This window comes from Salmo salar, chromosome 18 (genome assembly GCF_965601325.2).
Source record: "Salmo salar chromosome 18, fSalSal1, whole genome shotgun sequence".
Classification (NCBI taxonomy): Eukaryota; Metazoa; Chordata; class Actinopteri; order Salmoniformes; family Salmonidae; genus Salmo; species Salmo salar.
The window spans coordinates 90,093,661-90,116,160 of NC_138308.1; the positions used below are offsets into that span (position 1 = coordinate 90,093,661).

At 45.8% G+C, this 22,500-nt stretch overlaps 1 protein-coding gene across 3 annotated transcripts in view; it reads left to right on the forward strand.

Moving 5' to 3' along the window:
* Positions 1-22,500, forward strand: part of LOC106578047 (phosphatidylinositol-binding clathrin assembly protein) — a 77,013-nt gene that overhangs the window by 25,064 nt on the left and 29,449 nt on the right. For all 3 annotated transcript variants that reach the window (XM_014156607.3, XM_014156609.3, XM_045701576.2), the window contains exons 3-6: positions 19,431-19,506; positions 19,690-19,792; positions 20,067-20,160; positions 20,348-20,459. In XM_014156607.3, coding sequence (XP_014012082.1) covers positions 19,431-19,506; positions 19,690-19,792; positions 20,067-20,160; positions 20,348-20,459 — 385 coding nt within the window. The remainder of the gene's footprint in view (positions 1-19,430; positions 19,507-19,689; positions 19,793-20,066; positions 20,161-20,347; positions 20,460-22,500) is intronic.

Sequence of the window (22,500 nt, forward strand, 5' to 3'; positions counted from 1 at the left end):
CACACACACACACACACACACGGACGGACTCGGGACACACACACACACACACACACGGACGGACTCGGGACACACACACACACACACACACGGACGGACTCGGGACACACACACACACACGGACGGACTCGGGACACACACACACACACGGACGGACTCGGGACACACACACACACACGGACGGACTCGGGACACACACACACACACGGACGGACTCGGGACACACACACACACACACACACGGACGGACTCGGGACACACACACACACACACACACACACGGACGGACTCGGGACACACACACACACACACACACACGGACGGACTCGGGACACACACACACACACACACACGGACGGACTCGGGACACACACACACACACACACACGGACGGACTCGGGACACACACACACACACACGGACGGACTCGGGACACACACACACACACACACACACGGACGGACTCGGGACACACACACACACACACACACACACGGACGGACTCGGGACACACACACACACACACACACACACGGACGGACTCGGGACACACACACACACACACACACACACGGACGGACTCGGGACACACACACACACACACGGACGGACTCGGGACACACACACACACACACACACGGACGGACTCGGGACACACACACACACACACACACGGACGGACTCGGGACACACACACACACACACACGGACGGACGGACTCGGGACACACACACACACACACACACGGACGGACTCGACACACACACACACACACACACGGACGGACTCGGGACACACACACACACACACACGGACGGACTCGGGACACACACACACACACACACACGGACGGACTCGGGACACACACACACACACACACACGGACGGACTCGGGACACACACACACACACACACGGACGGACTCGGGACACACACACACACACACACACGGACGGACTCGGGACACACACACACACACACACGGACGGACTCGGGACACACACACACACACACACGGACGGACTCGGGACACACACACACACACACACGGACGGACTCGGGACACACACACACACACACACGGACGGACTCGGAACACACACACACACACGGACGGACTCGGGACACACACGGACGGACTCGGGACACACACACACACACACGGACGGACTCGGGACACACACGGACGGACTCGGGACACACACACACGGACGGACTCGGGACTGACACACACACACACACACACGGACGGACTCGGGACTGACACACACACACACACACACGGACGGACTCGGGACTGACACACACACACGGACGGACTCGGGACTGACACACACACACACACACACACACACACACACACGGACGGACTCGGGACTGACACACACACACACACACACACACACACACACACACACACACACACACACGGACGGACTCGGGACTGACACACACACACACACACACACACACACACACACACACACACACACGGACGGACTCGGGACTGACACACACACACGGACGGACTCGGGACTGACACACACACACGGACGGACTCGGGACTGACACACACACACACACACACACACGGACGGACTCGGGAATGACACACACACACACACACACACGGACTCGGGGCGGGCGGACGGACTCGGGGCGGGCGGACGGACTCGGGGCGGGCGGACGGACGGACGGACTCGGGGCGGACGGACTCGGGGCGGACTCGGGGCGGGCGGACGGACTCGGGGCGGACTCGGGGCGGACGGACGGATGGACTCGGGGCGGACGGACTCGGGGCGGACTCGGACGGACGGACTCGGGGCGGGCGGACACACACACACGCGGACGGGCGGACACACACACACACGCGGACTCGGGACTTACACACGGACGGGCGGACACACGGACTCGGGACTTACACACGGACGGGCGGGGACGGACGGACGGACGGACGGACGGACACGGGCGGACACGCGGGGACGGACGGACTCACGGGGACACACACGGACGGACTCGCGAGGACACACGCGGACTCGGGGGAAACACACACACACACACACACACACACACACACACACACACACACACACGCGGACTCACACGCGGACTCACACAATCCCGTATGCCTTCCATAGTGTTCTCAGTGAGATGCTTCCATTTTAAATTGTCTATGCCTGCATTGAGCTCTTGAGAAATGTGTTCCTGGTAGTGTTCTATTTGACAAGAGGGGAGAACAGCCACTCTACTGATGATGATTACTACAGCTACTTTGACTGTTTCAACTCTGTGATGAAAGGGGACCGGACTTTGTCACCTTAGTTTAGCAAGAAGCACATTTCCACATATGAGGATGATGTAACCAACCATTTTTATAGCTTGCTTTCTTCTCTTACGCTGTTGATTCTAAGACGTCCTCTGGCCAGTGAAAGAGAGAGGGGGAACCAAAAGAGGGAGAGGTAGAAAGATGGAGCGAGAGAGATGGGGGGGAGAGGGAGAAAGATGGAGCACAAGAGAAAGAAAGAAGGGGAACCAGGAGAGGGAGAAAGAGGGAGAGCTTTATATCAGTCTCCATTCCATAGTGTTGGTCTTGATTGGATTGGTTTAGTTTTAGTCCAACTACCCAGTATCAATACTTCGTTAATTCTTCACCCGAGGTTTATCCTATACACCTGATAAGCTTTTCTATCGTTCCTTCTCTCTCCCCCACTCTCGCTCCATCTCTCTCCCCCTCCCTCCCTCGTGAGAGAGAGCACACTCTTAGTCTTTTTCTTCCCTCTCTCTTTCTCTTCTCTCTTTCTCTTCTCTCTTTCTCTTCTCTCTTTTTCTCTTTTTCTTCTCGCTCTCTTTTTCTTCTTCCCTCTCTCTTTCTCTTCTTCTCTCTTTCTCTTCTTCTCTCTTTCTCTTCTTCTCTCTCTTTCTCTTCTTCTCTCTCTGTCTCTCTCTGTCTCTGTCTCTCTCTGTCTCTGTCTCTGTCTCTCTCAATACCCTATTCGATCTTCACCTGTAATTTTCTCTTCTGCTCTGCCAAGAAACAGTTCCTTGGAGACTACATTGTTATGCAGAATGTAATAGTCTACCGTTCTATATCAATGGTGTTTTCCTGTTGGACATTTGAAGTTGGAAGTTAACATACACTTAGGTTGGAGTCATTAACTTGTTTTTCAACCACTCCACAAATGTCTTGTTAACAAACTATAGTTTTAACAAGTCGGTTAGGACATCTAAGTCATTTTTCCAAAAATTGTTTACAGTTCGATTATTTCACTTATAATTCACTGTATCACAATTCCAGTGGGTCAGAAGTTTACATACACTATGTTGACTGTGCCTTTAAACAGCCTGGAAAATTCCAGAAAATGATGTCATGGTTTAAGAAGCTTCTGATAGGCTAATTGACATAATTTGAGTCAATTGGAGGTGTGCCTGTGGATGTATTTCAAGGCCTACCTTCAAACTCAGTGGCTCTTTGCTTGACATCATGGGAAAATCTAAAGAAATCAGCCCTCCCTAAATTGTAGACCTCTCCACAAGTCTGGTTCATCCTTGAGCAATTTCCAAACGCCTGAAGGAACCACGTTCATCTGTACAAACAATAGTACGCAAGTATAAACACCATGGGACCACGTAGCCATCATACCGCTCAGGAAGGAGACGCGTTCTGTCTCCTAGAGATGAACGGACTTTGGTGCAAATCAATCCCAGAACAACAGCAAAGGACCTTGTGAAGGTGCTGGAGGAAACAGGTACAAAAGTATCTATATCCACAGTAAATCGAGTCCTATATCGACATAACCTGAAAAGGAAGAAGCCACTGCTCCAAAACCGCCATAAAAAAGCCAGACTACGGTTTGTAACTGCACATGGGGACAAAGATTGTACTTTTGGTAGAAATGTCCTCTGGTCTGATGAAACAAAAATAGAATTGTTTGGCCATAATGACCAATGTTATGTTTGGAGGAAAAAGGGGGAAGCTTGCAAGCCAAAGAACACCATCCCAACCGTGATGCGTGGTGGCAGCATCATGTTGTGGGGGTGCTTTGCTGCTTTGCTGCAGGAGGGACTGGTGCACTTCACAAAATAGATGGCATCATGAGGACGGAAAATTCTGTGGATATATTGAAGCAACATTTCAAGACATCAGTCATGAAGTTAAAGCTTGGTCGCAAATGGGTCTTCCAAATGGACAATGACCCCAAGCATACTTCCAAAGTTGTGGCAAAATGACTTTGTTGTCCTTAAGCCAAGGTACTGGAGTGGCCATCACAAAGCCCTGACCTCAATCCCATAGAAAATGTATGGGCAGAACTGAAAAAGCTTGTGTGAGCAAGGAGGCCTACAAACCTGACTCTGTTACACCAGCTCTGTCAGGAGGAATGGGCCAAAATTCACCCAACTTATTGTGGGAAGCTTGTGGAAGGCTTCCTGAAACGTTCGACCCAAGTTAAACAATTTAAAGGCAATGCTACCAAATACTAATTGAGTGTATGTAAACTTCTGACCCACTGGGAATGTGATGAAAGAAATAAAAGCTGAAATAAATCATTCTCTCTACTATTATTCTGACATTTCACATTCTTAAAATAAAGTGGTGATCTTAACTGACCTAAGACAGGGAATTTTCACTAGGATTAAATGTCAGGAATTGTGAAACTGTTTTTAAATGTATTTGGCTAAGGTGTATGTAAACTTCCGACTTCAACTGTATGTACACGCATTGTTTGTGTGTGTGCAGTCCCAGTTATACTGAACGTTTGTCCCAGTCGTTTCCTGTGTGTGGCGAGTGTAGGCAGGCCACAGTGTACCAAAACAACCAGATTACAGGAAGCCTCAGACAATGAGCAGGAGAGAGAGAACCAGGCCACCCACCCAGCCCGCCGCCTCAAGCCTCCCCTCAGGTGCTCTGATCCTGGCCGAGGCTACTCAGGTTACTGGGCCGCCCTCCTGGAAGTCTGGCTGCTGACTGTACTATACTGAGCCTGAACAAGGTTACTCTGGAGAGGGTAGACACAACAGTAAGGTCGGGGGAGGATATAGGAGTGCTGGAGGAGGATATGCTTGGAGACCGCTCCGTGGCCCAGGTTGGAGACCGCTCCGTGGCCCAGGTTGGAGACCGCTCCGTGGCCCAGGTTGGAGACCGCTCCGTGGCCCAGGTTGGAGACCGCTCCGTGGCCCAGGTTGGAGACCGCTCCGTGGCCCAGGTTGGAGACCGCTCCGTGGCCCAGGTTGGAGACCGCTCCGTGGCCCAGGTTGGAGACCGCTCCGTGGCCCAGGTTGGAGACCGCTCCGTGGCCCAGGTTGGAGACCGCTCCGTGGCCCATGCCCAGTACCACCCCTACCTGGCTGGGAGGAGCGAGGACACTGATAGAATGCTGATGCTAAGCCATGTTTGGTCTCCCATCTTGAGAGAGCGAAGTATAGAGATGTAGAAAGGGGGGCATAGTGTGTGTGTGTGTGTGTGTGTGTGTGTGTTTTATGTTGAAGCAATAAGGCATGAGAACCTGGGGATTATCGTGTGCTAACTCCCAACTAAGGGGTGTTCTTATGCCCGAGGCAAAGCCGAGGCCCTTTGGAGGGTGTTACTCTCGATAAGTCCCGGTTTCGTGGCCTTATTTATTTCATAAAACGGTTGCCGACATGTATTAAAAAAAGTTTTCATTCAAAACGTTAGAACATTGAGTGAGCTGGTTGCTGCCAGAGCCTTGCTAGCCAAGTAGCCTTGCTAGCCAAGTAGCCTTGCTAGCCAAATAGCATGGGGAAATGTTGTCTAGATTAAATTTTTCCAGGAGAGATTAAGTTTATAAATTGACTGGCTGGGCTGTGAGACAGTGGATGCGTATTGATAAATCTAATGAACTTGTTAATTGTTAGATTCTCCTCTACTTCTGATTAGTTTTTAGCCAGTAGTTCTGAAAGTAGTGCTCACAAGCTAAAATTGGTCCCCAAAAATGGTTTACTACGTCACATTATGTGCAGATATGTGCACCACGTCATTGCTCGCTCTGCTATGCGTGTATGACGTGCCTCTTGCTAGCTGTCACTTACATGAAGCTCATTGGCGAACTCTAATTGTTAGGGGGCTGGCCCACATGGGGGAAAATGAAGGGGAAACGGCGTAGTGCAGCTTCCAGAAAAAGTTGCTTTCAAACTAGGGGTTTTGTTGCTAATTGAGGCAAGGCTGTAATTCTTCTCATGGATTATGCATGTATGAACTACACATTGACACATCCAGCCCAAAACGGGAAGTTTAAATAATAGTTAGTGGTCGCCAATGTTCCGGAGCATGTCTTTAACAGGCATTACCCGGAGAATTCTGGGATTGTGGTATAACTCCCTGCTATCAACCAGTCAGCATCCAGTTTCCATTAACGCCCGGTTTCTAAACTATACTAACACTGAGTCACCTCCCTACTGTCCCAGATACTGAATGTACCTATCTGCCTCAGTGACGTTACTAGAAGAAAGAGGTAGAGGACGAGAGAGGGAATGGAGGGGGAGAAAGCAAAAAGGGAGAGGGAGTGAGTCAAAGGAGAGGGAGAGAGAATGGGCCAATCTGCTTTAGTGACGCCACTAGAAGATTGTCGTCAATAAAACTACTAATAACCCTTGAAAGGGGAGAGGGATTGAATAGAGGAGAGAGAGAGAGAGAGGGAGAGAGAAGGGAAGTGAAGGAGAAATGGATGAGAGGAAATGATTAGAGGAGAGAGCGAAAAGGACAAAGCATGAGGGGATGAGGGAGCTAGAGAGAGACAGAGGAAGGCTGAGCGCTAGCAAGAGAAGGCGGGAGTGTCAGAAAAAAAAAGGTCTGTAGAAAAGCGTTGACCGTGACTTGTGTCAGAGGGGAGATAGAGGAGAGCTCTGAGAATCTTTTATCATGTGTTGGAGTGTAGGTTCAAACTGACTAATGGAGGTCGCCAAGCACAATAATCTAGAGATGCATATTGCATACTCAATGGCAGGGTGGACACGAGGTGTGGTGGGGTGTACAGGAATGATGAGTCTAAAAGAGAGAACAGAGGGGGGGGTGTGCCCTTATCTTAAAACACCCAGCTCCAGGCTGGCCCAGCCCAGCAGAATGTACACACACACACACACACACACCAGGGCTTGACATAAACCATGTTTTAGCCACTAGTCCTTTTGACAAGTAGGAAATTTCTTTACTTGTCCAAAAACTCCTCAAGTCGCTTATCCAAAAACACAAAATTATCTGTAACACCGTTTTGACATTATTGAATGTTGCAAAAATAAAATGCATGATCTTTTTTTTTTTTTTTACCATAGAGACCAAACCATCAGACAAAAATGTAAGCTCCACTGCCTATTGACTTCTGACGCATATTCAAGCCTTTCTCAAAATAGCCCTTTTTAAGGCTCTCCTGGAGGATCTTTGGCCACCCTTTGGTAGTCTGTAAAATATTACAATTACAACAACACTTTTTAAAATGTTTTTATAAAATAATTCCCTCCGGTGCTCAAAATTGAAGGTAGTCCCTGGGAGTATTTAGAAATAATACATATGTCTATGGTTCCAAACAGACTCTGGGACAACAGACCCACTGCACATAAAAATAAATAACAATAAAATAAAGAGGCTGAAGGAACAAATCATACCATTTACCTTCAATATTTTAAAGTTTATTTCTTTATAAGCTCATCAATGCGCACATGGCTGTAGGCTACGTACAGATATTCCAAAATACAATTAGTGGGGAAAACACTTTTCCCAAAAGCACATGCCAGCGGTTTCATCTGACAGATTAAAATATCTGTTAGATGTTAAGGGGAGATCTAAAGATGCATTAACTAGCATGGGTTATTAATATGACCTAGGGTTATCATTAACTAGCATGGGTTACTAATATGACCTAGGGTTATCATTAACTAGCATGGGTTACTAATATGACCTAGGGTTATCATTAACTAGCATGGGTTACTAATATGACCTAGGGTTATCATTAACTAGCATGGGTTATCATTAACAAGCATGGGTCACTAATATGATGAGGGTTATTTATGCCTTTGGCTGCTGGACAGTAAAATAAAGTTGATTTGAAAATGAATAGATCATGAGAGAAATGCTGGCATATTAAGTGTTTATAAAATAATTCCTTAATTTCTGTGGTCGTATTTTGTCTAGACTACTTTGAAACAAGGTTAGACTTGCTTCATAAAATGCCCAGGTTTTAAACAGTAAAGTTTATGCTTAAATTGTTTCAAAATACTGACGGCCTCTGGTCAGATTCAAGGTAGGTGATGCCTGTATGTAATTAAGTCTCATTTAAAGTTTGGCTACATTTTATGAGGCCTCCCTCGTGTCGGCATCTGTTTGGGCATGAGGCTGTAGCCAATATGCATCTCATCTACACTTTGACCTGTAGGCTTGTTTAATGTACATAAATAATGTATTTGAATATTCTGTTGGCCTCTGATCCAATTCTGATCGGAGTAATTGTTTGATATTTTTACTTGTCCATTCGGACAACTAAGAGTGTCTTCAGAAAGTATTACATTTTTCCACATTTTGTTACAGCCTAATTTACGTAAGTATTCACACTCCTGAGTCAATACTTTGTAGAAGCACCTTTTGGTGGCGATTTACAGCTGTGTCTTTTTGGCCTAGTCTCTTAAGAACTTTGCACACCTGGATTGTACAATATTTGCCCATTCTTTTAAATATTCTTAAAGCTCTGTCAGGTTGATAATTGCTAAACAGCCATTTTCAAAACATGCTATAGATTTTCAAACTGATTTTTAAGTGATTAGGCCTCTCAGGAACAGTCAATGTCGTCTTGGTAAGCAACTCCAGTGTAGATTTGGCCTCGTGTTTAAGGTCTGTTGGAAAGCCGACTGAACCAGGTTTTCCTCTAGGATTTTGCCTGTGGTTATAGCTGTATTCTGTTTCCCTTTATCCTAAAAAAAAATCCTTAGTCGCTGTCTGATGCAGCCACCACCATGTTTGAAAATATGAAGAGTGGTACTCAGTGATGTGTTGTGTTGGATTTTCCCCAAGTGTAACACTTTGTATTCAGGACATAAAGTTAATTTCTTAGCCACATTGCAGTATTAAGTGCCATGTTGCAAACAGGATGCATGTTTTGTAAAAAAAAGTAAAAATTATGTAGAGGCTTCCTTTATTTCACTCAGTCATTTAGCTTAGTATTGTGGAATAACTGCAATGTTGTTGATTCATCCTCAGTTTTCTGATATCACAGCCATTAAACTCTAACTGTTATAAAGTCACCATTGGCCTCATGGTGAAATCCCTGAGCAGTTTCCTTCCTCTCTGGCAACTGAGTTAGGAAGGACGCCTGTTTCTTTGCAGTGACTGGGTGTATTGATGCACCATCCAAATCCTAATTAATAACTTCATCGTGCTCAAAGGGATATTCAGCGACTGCTTCGTTATTTCGTTTTTTCTACCAATGGGTGCCCCTCTTTGTGAGGCATTGGAAAACCTCCCTGGTCTTTGTGGTTGAATCTGTGCTTGAAATTCACTACCTGACTGAGGGACCTTACAGATTTGTATTTATTTTACCTTTATTTAACTAGGCAAGTCAGTTAAGAACAAATTCTTATTTTTAATAAGGCCTAGGAACACTGGGTTAACCTCTCTAGGGTAGCGTCCCACCTGGCCAACATCCAGTGAAATTGCAGAGCGCGAAATTCAAAAATACTAAATTCAAATATTTACCATTCTTGAAAATATGTGTTATACATCAAAATAAAGCTTAACTTCTTGTTAATCCAGCTGCCGTGTCAGATTTCAAAAAGGCTTTACGGCGGAAGCAAACCATGCGATTATCTGAGGACAGCGCCCCGCATACAAACACATGAAAATCATATTTCAACCAGGCAGGTGCGACATAAAAGTAAGAAATAGCAATATAAAAATACATCACAAATGGTCCTTTTGTTCGATAATGTCCTTTTATATCCATAAAAACGTAGTTTTAGCTGGCGCGCTTCAGTCAATAATCCACCCACTTTCCCTCCATCAAAATGAATCCCAAACGTTACTAATAAACTTTTCCAAACAAGTCAAACAACGTTTATAATCAAACCTTAGGTATCCTAATACGCAAATAAACAATACAATTTAAGATGGAGAATCGTTATTGTCTTTACCGGAGAAAAATACCAAAGAACGCATTTACTTTCACGCGATTGGAAACACTACAGCCAAAATGCACCTAGAAAAACAAAAATTTCTGGGTCATTTTTCCAAAAACCAGCCTGAAACTCTAAAGACTGTTGACATCTAGTGGAAGCCCTAGGAACTGCAATCTGGGAGGACTTGGCCTTATAATTAAAGTAATAGCCATTGAAAAAAGTGGTAAGCTGAAAATGTTTTCTTTTGGGATGGTTTGTCCTTGGGGTTTCGCCTGCCATATCAGTTCTGTTATACTCAGACATTATTTTAACAGTTTTAGAAACTTAAGAGTTTTCTATCCAAATCTACCAATTATATGCATATCCTAGCTCCTGGGCCTGAGGCAGTTTTCTTTGGGCAAGCTTTTCATCCGGATGTCAAAATACTGCACCCTACCCCAGAGAGGTTAACTGCCTTGTTCATGGGGCAGAATGACAGATCTTTACCTTGTCAGCTCGGGGATTCGATCTTGCAACCTTGCGGTTACAAGTCCAACACTCTAACCACTAGGCTACCTGCCGCCTGATAATTGTATGTGTCGGGTACAGAGATGGGGTAGTTATAGAAAAATAATTGTACCCATATTATTGAACACGGGATGAGTCTATGCTATTTATTATGCGATTTCTTAAGTTACTCCTGGATTTATTTCAGGCTTAACAAAGGGGTTGAATACGTATTGACTCAAAACATTTCAGCTTTGAATCGTTTAATTACAAACAAAATTCCACTTTGACCTCGGAGTATTTTGTGTAGATCAGTGTCACCATCTCAATTGAATCCGACTTTGTAACACAACAAGATGTGGAAAAGTTAAAAGGTGTGAATCCTTTGTCGGCATCAAATCTATATTCTTGTTTTCCGGAAAATGTTTTTGCCTTTCATGGACGAGAACAAGCATTATTGTCAAGTTCTACACACACACACACTTTTGATTAGTGTTGGTCTACAAGTTGTAGAAGTCAGAAGTGCAGCGTTCTATTCCAGCACTGCAGACAGATTGTCAGGGGAGTTACAAATGCTTGCACTTCCTAGAATGGTTTGTGAACCCCTTCGTTCTAGAATGGTTTGTGAACCCCCTCGTCCTAGAATGGTTTGTGAACCCCCTCGTCCTAGAATGGTTTGTGAACCCCCTCGTCCTAGAATGGTTTGTGAACCCCCCTCGTCCTAGAATGGTTTGTGAACCCCCCTCGTCCTAGAATGGTTTGTGAACCCCCCTCGTCCTAGAATGGTTTGTGAACCCCCTCGTCCTAGAATGGTTTGTGAACCCCCTCGTCCTAGAATGGTTTGTGAACCCCCTCGTTCTAGAATGGTTTGTGAACCCCCTCGTCCTAGAATGGTTTGTGAACCCCCTCGTTCTTGTTTAGCATATTGGCCCTGTGTGGTAATAATAGCTTTTTATAAAGTCGGTGTCTGACTCGCGCCACTGACCAGCTCTCTTCTCTCCCTCCCTCTTTCCTTTCTGCATTCAGGTGAAATGCTTCTTCTGGAGTAAACCTCCGTAACTAATCGATAGAGGTGTGTGTGTGTGTGTGTGTGTGTGTAAGGGTTTAGATCAGTGTCATTAACAGTGAGTCATTGTGGCTGCATCATCGACCCTGTCGCACAGATTCGTCCACCAACATCTGTGTGTGTGTTGGGTTTGTCATCATACAGGTCATCGGTAGTTCTGCCACAGTGGCAACAGGAGCCCACACACCATTGAATGAATTCCAGTTTCAAATGTACCAGGCAGATGGCAGACCCTGTGTATGGTGTCGTGTGGGAGTGCAATTTGCTGATGTCAACATTGTGCCCCATGGTGGGGTTGTGGTATGGGCAGGCATAAGCGATGGCCAATAAACACAATTGCATTTTATCTTTTGGCAATTTGAATACACAGAGATACCATATCGAGATCCTGAGGCCCATTGTCGTGCCATTCATCCTCCGCCATCACCTCATGATTCAGCGTGATAATACACGGCATCATGTCGCAAGGATCTGTACACAATTCTCGGAAGCTGAAAATGTCCCAGTTCTTCCATGACCTGCATACTCACCAGACATACAGTACCTGTCAAAGGTTTGGACACACCTACTCATTTCAGGATCTTCTAGTTTTACTATTTTCAAAATGTTAGAATAATAGGGAAGACAAAAACTATGAAATAACATAGTCTTTGCACACTCTTGGCATTCTTTAAACCAGCTTCATGAGGTCGCCACCTGGAATGCATTGCGATTAACAGGCATGCCTTGTTAATTTGTGGAATTTCCGCAGACTGAGGGAAAAGCAGCCAACAAGTGCTCAGCAAATGTGGGAACTCCTTCAAGACTGTTGGAAAAGCATTGTGAAGGTGCATTGTGAAGCTGGTTGAGAGAATGCCAAGAGTGTGTAAAGCTGTCAAGGACAAGGGTGGCTACCCTAGAATCTCAAATATAAAATATATTTTAACACTTTTTTTGGTTACTACATGATTCCATATGTGTTATTTCATAGTTTTGATGTATTCACTATTATTCTACAATGTAGAAAATAGTACAAAAATAAATGAACCCTTGAATGAGTATGTGTCTAAACTTTTTTGACTGGTACTGTCACCCATTGAGCAACTTTGGGATGCTCTGGATCCATGCGTATGATCCAATGTACCAGTTCCCGCCAATATCCAGCAACTGCACAGCCATTGAAGAGGAGTGGGACAACATTCCACAGGCCGCAATCAACAGCCTGATGAACTCTATGTGAAGGAGATGTGTCGCGCTGCATGAGGCTAATGATGGTCACACCAGATACTGACTGGTTTTCTGATTCACGCCCACGGTATCTGTAACCAACTGATGCCTATCTGTATTCCCAGTCATGTGAAATCCATAGATTAGGGCCTTTTTTTCCCCATTTAACTGAATTCCATATATGAGCTGTACCTCAGTAAAATCTTTGAAATTGTTGCATGTTTATTTTAGTTCAGTGTAGAATTTCAGTAAGGCATGTCTTAGTGATGGACTGCCTTCCCTTACGGCCTCCACAATGGATTAGTCCACTCAGACAGGAAATTATATATATTTTTTTGCTACTGCTTGACTAAAGAAATCTCGGTCGACCAACAGCCTATTGTCCAGACAATCGACCGGTCGACAGAATGGGTTTAGCTCTTTAACCCTAACCGTTTCTCAGTCATATCTCTTAGCTCTCACCCCCTCTGTCATTCAGCTATCCTACCACTCCAACTTTGTCTCACTATCCTCTGATGCAATCCGTAGGGTACTACGTTGTGTGATTTTATAAAACACTTTTTTTCTCCTTAGTTTTTTCAGTTAACATCAACTTCTGTCGGGAGGTGCTCTTGGTTTCTGTGGTAACTGCAAACTTTCTCCTAAAGAAACAAACTTTTGTCTTTCAAGACCTGTTCCTTTCTCTTTTTATTTGCTTGTCACTGCACAACAGTGTACAACAGTGCAGTAATATCTAACAAGTAATCTAACAATTCCACAACTACCTAATACACACATGTAAAGGGATGGAATAAGAATATTTAAACTCAGCAAGAAAAGAAATGTCCCTTTTTCAGGAACCTATCTTTCTAAGGTAATTCGTAAAAATCCAAATAACTTCACAGATCTTTATTGTAAAGGGTTTAAACACTGTTTCCCATGCTTGTTCAACGAACCATAAACAATTAATGAACATGCACCTGTGGAACGGTCGCTAAGACACCAACAGCTTACAGACGGTAGGCAATTAAGGTCACAGTTATGAAAACTTAGGACACTAAAGTGGCCTTTCTACTGACTCTGAAAAACACCAAAAGAAAAATACCCAGGGTCCCTGCTCATCTGCATGAAAGCGCCTTAGGCATGCTGCAAGGAGGCATGAGCACTGCAGATGTGGCCAGGGCAATAAATTGCAATGTCCATATTGTGAGACACCTAAGACAGTGCTACAGGGAGACAGGACAGACCGCTGATCGTCCTCGCAGTGGCAGACCACGTGTAACAACACCTGCACAGGATCGGTACATCCAAACATCACACCCGTGGGACAGGTACAGGATGGCAACAACAACTGCCCGAGTTACACCAGGAACGCACAATCCCTCCATCAGTGCTCAGACTGTCCTCAATAGGCTGAGAGAGGCTGGACTGAGGGCTTGTAGGCCTGTTGTAAGGCAGGTCCTCACCAGACATCACCGGCAACAGCGTCGCCTATGGGCACAAACCCACCATCGCTGGACCAGACAGGACTGGCAAAAAGTGCTCTTCGCTGACGAGTTGCGGTTTTGTCTCACCAGGGGTGATAGTCAGATTCGCTTTTATCGTAGAGGGAATGAGCGTTACATCGAGGCCTGTACTCTGGAGCGGGATCGATTTGGAGGTGGAGGGTCCGTCATGGTCTGGGGCGGTGTGTCACAGCATCATCGGACTGAGCTTGTTGTCATAGCAGTGTCGTGTCTTTGGCTATGCCGGATTAAGTGATATGACATGCTAATTTATAAAATGATTTCTCTGTAATTAATATTACCTGATTAAGCTAATCATGTAAATGTAATTAACTAGAAAGTCGGGGCACCACGGAAGAACGTTTATAGAGCCGTTATCTTCCGAATAAACTCTTAAAATACTTTGTAATATTTTACATCGATAGCAGTCAATATTAACCCTTGTTTTATTTTCAGTCTCATAATGAAAGTTGTAAATTATTGGTTATCTTCACGAACCCTGGCTAACAAGTTGAATCAGCAATACAAAATTGGGTTTAATTATTTATTTACTAAATACCTAACTAATCACACAGAATTACAAATACACAGAATACAATGATGTCATACAGAAAACGTCCTGGTGGACGGAACCTGTATTAAAGCTAGTTACACAAAGGAAAGGGGGTTGGGCTTGAATGAAAGAGCGGGAAGATTTAGGAACACAGAAACAGGCAGCTATGCTATCGTAAATACATTATCTTATGCATTCTAAATTACCGCCCATTTGGAAAAGGAAAATGCAATAAATATTTACTCTGAGCTGCGCTTCGGTAGATTGGTCGTAGATGCTGGCCGGGTTGGCCAACAGATCTCCCTGTTTTCGGAAGAATGTCAATGGTGGTCCATTGGATACGTGGTGGTATCTTCGTCTGGTTGTTAGACTGGATCCGTCGTCTGTCCTTTCCTAACCCACGTTAGCAGCGGCCGCTGCTAACTCAACGGCTAGGAAGTAGCACTACTGTAGTGAATAAGCTCAAAGTTCATACCATTCGCCACCAAAGCTCACGCCGAGGTTGGCTCAGTTCTGTTCTTGACATGTGTGTCCTTCTAACGTAGAGGCTGCAGACCTCCCGTACTGGAACAACTGGTTATCTTTTCGTCAAAGGATTATATAGTGGAGAGGGGGAGGGAGATGTTTCATCGTTTATAACCCCTGTCTCTTCACAGGGTTGGGCCACTGATCGAGCAGGGCACTTTCCTTATGAAAACCCAAATCTCTCATTCGGAAGCTAAAATTACATTTCATCTCCTAACAAACATTTTCAATATCAAACATTTCAATTGCATAACAATTCCATGTGACTCTGATAACTAGAGGGCGTATACTTTCTCAGATACAGTTTATGTCGTCCTGTCATCAGTCATAATGTCTCAGATGACAACCGAACTGACATACATACTCATTACGTTCCCAAGCATATTTCCAACTGGTTTTATTAACAAAATATGTGGTACCTTTCCCCATTTGTTTGATGTTCCCAGACTCTCTATATTTAACACAGGCTATTCAAGTCCTTCAGTAGATTCAGAGAGGGGAAGGGAGAAAGGTATTTATGGTGGGGGGGGGGGGGGGGGGGTCATAAACCTTACCCACAGGCCAACGTCATGACAGCAGGCACTCTCAACGCTGTGTTATAGGGAAGACATCCACCTCCCTCATGTGGTACCCTTCCTGCAGGCTCATCCTGACATGACCCTCCAGCATGACAATGCCACCAGACATACTGCTCGTTCTGTGCGTGATTTCCTGCAAGACAGAAATGTCAGTGTTCTGCCATTGCCAGCGAATACCCCGGATCTCAATCCCATTGAGCACATCTGGGACCTGTTTGATCGGAGGGTGAGGGCATTTGCAGGTGCCTTGGTGGAAGAGTGGGGTAACATCTCACAGCAAGAACTGGCAAATCTGATGCAGTCCATGAGGAGGAGATGCACTGCAGTACTTCATGCAGCTGGTGGCCACACCAGATACTGACTGTTACTTTTGATTTTGACCCCCTCCCCCCCTTTGTTCAGGGACACATTATTCAATTTCTGTTAGTCACAGGTCTGTGGAACTTGTTCTGTTTATGTCTGTTGTTGAATCTTATGTTCATACAAATATTTACACATGTTAAGTTTGCTGAAAATAAACGCAGTTGACAGTGAGAGGATGTTTCTTTTTTTGCTGTTTACATATAAATGTACCGAGCGCCATAGGCCCTCTTCTCTTCTTCCCTCTTTTCTCTTCTCCTCTCTCCTCTGAATCCATCCATCAATCTGCAGGCTGTAGCAGTGCTTAGGTTCCCATGTCTCCATCTTGCCCTGATTTCCTATACTCAAGTAGTCTTGATTTCATTTGGTACTATTCAACCCATTTGATGCATATCAATTGAATTTAATCCAGTTGAGTGAAGGCTCCAATGAAAGCAATACTCATGAATTCTCTCTAATCTACAAGATCACATGAGCTCTGGGCCAATTGTGTTGTGTGGTCCTGTTGCCCTCTCTCTTTCCTCCACTTTCTCGCTCGGTCTTTCCTCTCTGCTCTCTCGCTCGCTCTTACCTCTCTCAGCTCCTATCTCTCTCAGCTCCTACCTCTCTCAGCTCCTATCTCTCTCAGCTCCTATCTCTCTCAGCTCCTATCTCTCTCAGCTCCTATCTCTCTCAGCTCCTATCTCTCTCAGCTCCTACCTCTCTCAGCTCCTACCTCTCTCAGCTCCTACCTCTCTCAGCTCCTATCTCTCTCAGCTCCTATCTCTCTCAGCTCCTATCTCTCTCAGCTCCTATCTCTCTCAGCTCCTACCTCTCTCAGCTCCTATCTCTCTCAGCTCTTCTCTCTCTACGCTCTCTACGCTCTCAGCTCCGCTCTCTACGCTCTCAGCTCCTCTCTCTACGCTCTCAGCTCCTCTCTCTACGCTCTCAGCTCCGCTCTCTACGCTCTCAGCTCCGCTCTCTACGCTCTCAGCTCCTCTCTCTACGCTCTCAGCTCCTCTCTTTCCTCTCTTTTTCCTCTATTTTCCTCTATTTTCCTCTCATTGAAAATAAGATTGTGTTCTTAACTGACTTGCCTAGTTAAATAATATTATATAAAAAAAAAAAGAGAGAGGAAAAAAATATATAAAAATCGGCGTCCAAAAATACAGATTACCGATTTGTTATGAAAACTTGAAATCGGCCCTAATTAATCGACCATTCCGATTAATCGGTCGACCTCTAAACCAAAGCATCACCAAATTTATATGGGGCAATAAAAAAACCTAGGATCAAGTTCTTCACTCTATTGAAACCTGAATCTAAGGGTGGTCTTGCCCTTCCCTCCCTTCAATTGTACTACTGGTCTGCCCAAATCCACAACATGCTAACAATCTTAACTCACTTGCCTAGTTAAATAAAGGTCTAAAAAAATAAATAAATGAAAGTTTTATAAAAAATCGGCCAAATCGGCGTCCAAAAATACCGATTTCCGATTGTTATGAAAACTTGATATCGGCCATTCCGATTAATCGGTCGACCTCTACTCTCTACGCTCTCTCTACCCTCTCTCTACGCTCTCTCTACCCTCTCTCCACTCTCTCTCTCTACCCTCTCTCCACTCTCTCTCTCCGCTCGCTCTCTCTCTCCGCTCGCTCTTTCCGTTCTCTCTCCGCTCGCTCTTTCCGTTCTCTCTCCGCTCGCTCTTTCCGTTCTCTCTCCGCTCGCTCTTTCCGCTCTCTCTCCGCTCGCTCTTTCCGCTCTCTCTCTCCGCTCGCTTTTTCCGCTCTCTCTCCGCTCGCTCTTTCCGTTCTCTCCGCTCGCTCTTTCCGTTCTCTCTCCGCTCGCTCTTTCCGTTCTCTCTCCGCTCGCTCTTTCCGTTCTCTCCGCTCGCTCTTTCCGTTCTCTCTCCGCTCGCTCTTTCCGTTCTCTCTCCGCTCGCTCTTTCCGTTCTCTCTCCGCTCGCTCTTTCCGTTCTCTCTCCGCTCGCTCTTTCCGCTCTCTCTCCGCTCGCTCTTTCCGTTCTCTCTCCGCCCTCTTTCCGCTCTCTCTCCGCCCTCTTTCCGCTCTCTCTTTCCGCTCGCTCTCTCTCCTCCCTCTCCGCGCTCCGCCCCCTCTCCGCGCTCCGCTCTCTCTCCTCTCTTTCCGCTATCCTCGCTCTCTTTCCTCTCTCTCTGTCTCCGAGTAATCTGACCTGTTTTAGCCTTGTTTGACACACACACACCACATTCTCCGTGGCAATAAAGACAACAAATGTCCCCAAACACAAGCAATCTGTGTGTCCCCCGAATGCCACCCTATTTTCTATATAGTGTACTATATTTAACCAGAGCCCTCTGGGATGCAGAAAGGGGGTTAAGAATTTTAACAACCTGGGCCAATGCTTTTTAAACTGTTACTTTGCCACAGGCCAAATGCTTACTTAGCTATACACACACGCATGCAATCACCGATGCACACACCCAATCCACAGAGCACGTTTTTCTCGGCTCTCATACCAGTCCTTAAAAAAAAAACTCATGACATCTTCCTAATTACTCTGATAAATGCTGAAGAGGGAGAATATGATCAAGGTCAGTTTCTAGTCCTTAATGTTTTCTTAGGAGAGTCTATTGTCTGTCACAGAAGTGTGCTGGATATTAGAGTGTGGGCTGGCGTCGTGTGAATCCCCCGCGTTCTGAGACGCTCCGTCAGAACCAGGAACGCCGGGATAGATGGGGAACATCAGCTAGGAACGTTGATGTTCCAGACTGCTCATGTCTCAGCAGAGCGCTCCTCTTTTCCGGGAATTCCCAGCCCTGTGGGTGTGTGTGTGTGTGTGTGTCCCTCATCCCTGCCAATTGAATGTAGTCCACGTTGATACTTGAAGAGATGGGATGTGTCTCAAATAGCGCCCTGTTCCCTAAATAGCGCAGTAGTTGTATTAAGAGCCCTATGGGCCCAGGTTGAAGTAGTGAGATGCATAGTGAAAAGGGTGGTATTTTGGACACGGACATGGGATTTTTATGACCCTGTTTAGTCAGGAACTCCTTAATTCTGACCTGAGACTTCTGACTTTTTTTGTCTTCCATTTTTCTCAGCGTCTTATCCAGTATCTGGCTTCTAGAAACACCCTCTTCAACTTGAACAACTTCTTGGACAAAGGTGCTCTGCAAGGTATGATATGTTACAACACACACTTATACTGTACTAGTGCATGATTTTTACATGGCTTTGGTCTCAGATTCTGTCCATTTTAGTGGGGTGGGGGGAGGTTTCACTGGGGGTACTGTGGTGGTTTCCATCAAATGAGGTTGGCTCAAAGGCTCTCTCTCGTTCTCTCTCTCGTTCTCTCTCCAGGTTATGACATGTCTACATTCATCCGTCGGTACAGCCGCTATCTGAATGAGAAGGCCATGTCTTACAGACTGGTGGCTGTGGACTTTACCAAGATGAAGAGAGGGTAGTACACAATAGTTCATATATCTACAGCCTACTAGGACTGTACTGGGCTGAGCCAAGTTGCGCTGCACCGGGCTGAGCCAAGTTGAGCTGCACCGGGCTGAGCCAAGTTGAGCTGCACCGGGCTGGCCTGCTGAGCCAAGTTGAGCTGCACCGGGCTGGCCTGCTGAGCCAGCCCAGTACCAGTCAGGTTGCTTCTAAGCGATGAATCGGGTAAAACTACCAGCTGATCCAGGAAAAGGAAAGTAACTAGAAAGTGTTTGTGTATGTTCCAGGATTGACGGTGTGATGCGCACCATGAGCACAGAGAAGCTCATCAAGACCTTGCCAATTATCCAGAACCAACTAGACGCACTGCTAGACTTCCAGGTTAGTGTTTGTTGAGGGGTGTGTGTTTACAGTGGGAGAGATGGGCTTCAGACGTGAGCTGACGTTTCATTTTGTTGTGTGTTTGGAGATTGAGATCGAGAAATATGTTTATGAAATGATTCTTCCTCCCTCTTTCCTCCTCCTCCCCCTCTTCATCCTCTCCCTGTCTCCCTCCCTCCCTGTCCAGGCCAACCCTAATGAGTTAACTAACGGGGTTATCAATGCAGCCTTCATGCTGCTGTTTAAAGACTCCATCCGTCTGTTTGCTGCCTACAACGAGGGTGTCATCAACCTACTGGGTAAGGACAGGTCTAGAATCAGATTTAACGATTCCTTCTTGCTGAGTAAAGGAGTAGGGCTTATCAACTAGATTTGGCTGCAGGCCGATTTTATTAAAAATAAAACTGTGAGTGTTTGGACGGGGGTCCGGAATATAATTACTAATCATTTGGAGACCAAGAATCCCAAACAGATGTAATATTTCACTAAAACATGATCATTTTCAAACCTTGCTTACGATTGTATACGATCACGTGTCTCCATTGGGAATACTTGGGAACAGATTTAAAAAATGAAAATCACTTGGAGATGATTTCCTGTTGTTCTTAGTCTTTTATGTTGTTTTTCCCCCGAAAACTTGGAGAGGCGAGTAAAAGTACCGGCGGGCAGCCAGTTGGAGAACCCTGGTTATACAGACACCTCTTACACACTGACATATTGTCAGCCCTGTGGTTAAAATAGTGTCTTTTTGAAGTGCAGTTCTGGTTCTTTGACCCTTTAACTGTGTGTGTAGACTAGGAGCACTGCTGTCAAACACTAGATTGGTAGTGGTGATAACTGTGTGTGTAGACTAGGAGCACTGCTGTCAAACACTAGATTGGTAGTGGTGATAACTGTGTGTGTAGACTAGGAGCACTGCTGTCAAACACTAGATTGGTAGTGGTGATAACTGTGTGTGTAGACTAGGAGCACTGCTGTCAAACACTAGATTGGTAGTGGTGATAACTGTGTGTGTAGACTAGGAGCACTGCTGTCAAACACTAGATTGGTAGTGGTGATAACTGTGTGTGTAGACTAGGAGCACTGCTGTCAAACACTAGATTGGTAGTGGTGATAACTGTGTGTGTAGACTAGGAGCACTGCTGTCAAACACTAGATTGGTAGTGGTGATAACTGTGTGTGTAGACTAGGAGCACTGCTGTCAAACACTAGATTGGTAGTGGTGATAACTGTGTGTGTAGACTAGGAGCACTGCTGTCAAACACTAGATTGGTAGTGGTGATAACTGTGTGTGTAGACTAGGAGCACTGCTGTCAAACACTAGATTGGTAGTGGTGATAACTGTGTGTGTAGACTAGGAGCACTGCTGTCAAACACTAGATTGGTAGTGGTGATAACTGTGTGTGTAGACTAGGAGCACTGCTGTCAAACACTAGATTGGTAGTGGTGATAACTGTGTGTGTAGACTAGGAGCACTGCTGTCAAACACTAGATTGGTAGTGGTGATAACTGTGTGTGTAGACTAGGGGCACTGCTGTCAAACACTAGATTGGTAGTGGTGGCTGTTAGCCTGATCACATTGTGTTACTTCTTGCAGTGCGATTTAAAGTTCTTGTGCCAATTTGATGTGATTTTAAATCTGCTATGTTAGACTCTCAGACAGGAAATATCAATGAACACTACAGTGTGTCAACAGGCTGATGTGAGCTCCACTGTCTAACGTGTGTGTAATGCTGTGGCTCTGTTTTGACAGGTTGAGATGTATTTCTCAGTGTCTCCCTCTCTACTAATGGCTTCTTTGTACTTTTCTCTGTCTCTCTGTCTCTCCCATCCTGTATCTCTCTGTCTCTCCCATCCTGTATCTCTCCCATCCTCTGTGTCTCCCATCCTCTGTCTCTCCCATCCTCTGTCTCTCCCATCCTCTGTCTCTCCTATCCTCTGTCTCTCCCATCCTCTGTCTCTCCCATCCTCTGTCTCTCCTATCCTCTGTCTCTCCCATCCTCTGTCTCTCCCATCCTCTGTCTCTCCCATCCTCTGTCTCCCATCCTCTGTCTCTCCCATCCTCTGTCTCTCCCATCCTCTGTCTCTCCCATCCTCTGTCTCTCCCATCCTCTGTCTCTCCCATCCTCTGTCTCTCCCATCCTCTGTCTCTCCTATCCTCTGTCTCTCCCATCCTCTGTCTCTCCTATCCTCTGTCTCTCCCATCCTCTGTCTCTCCCATCCTCTGTCTCTCCCATCCTCTGTCTCTCCCATCCTGTGTCTCTCCCATCCTGTGTCTCTCCCATCCTGTATCTCTCCCATCCTCTGTCTCTCCCATCCTCTGTCTCTCCCATCCTCTGT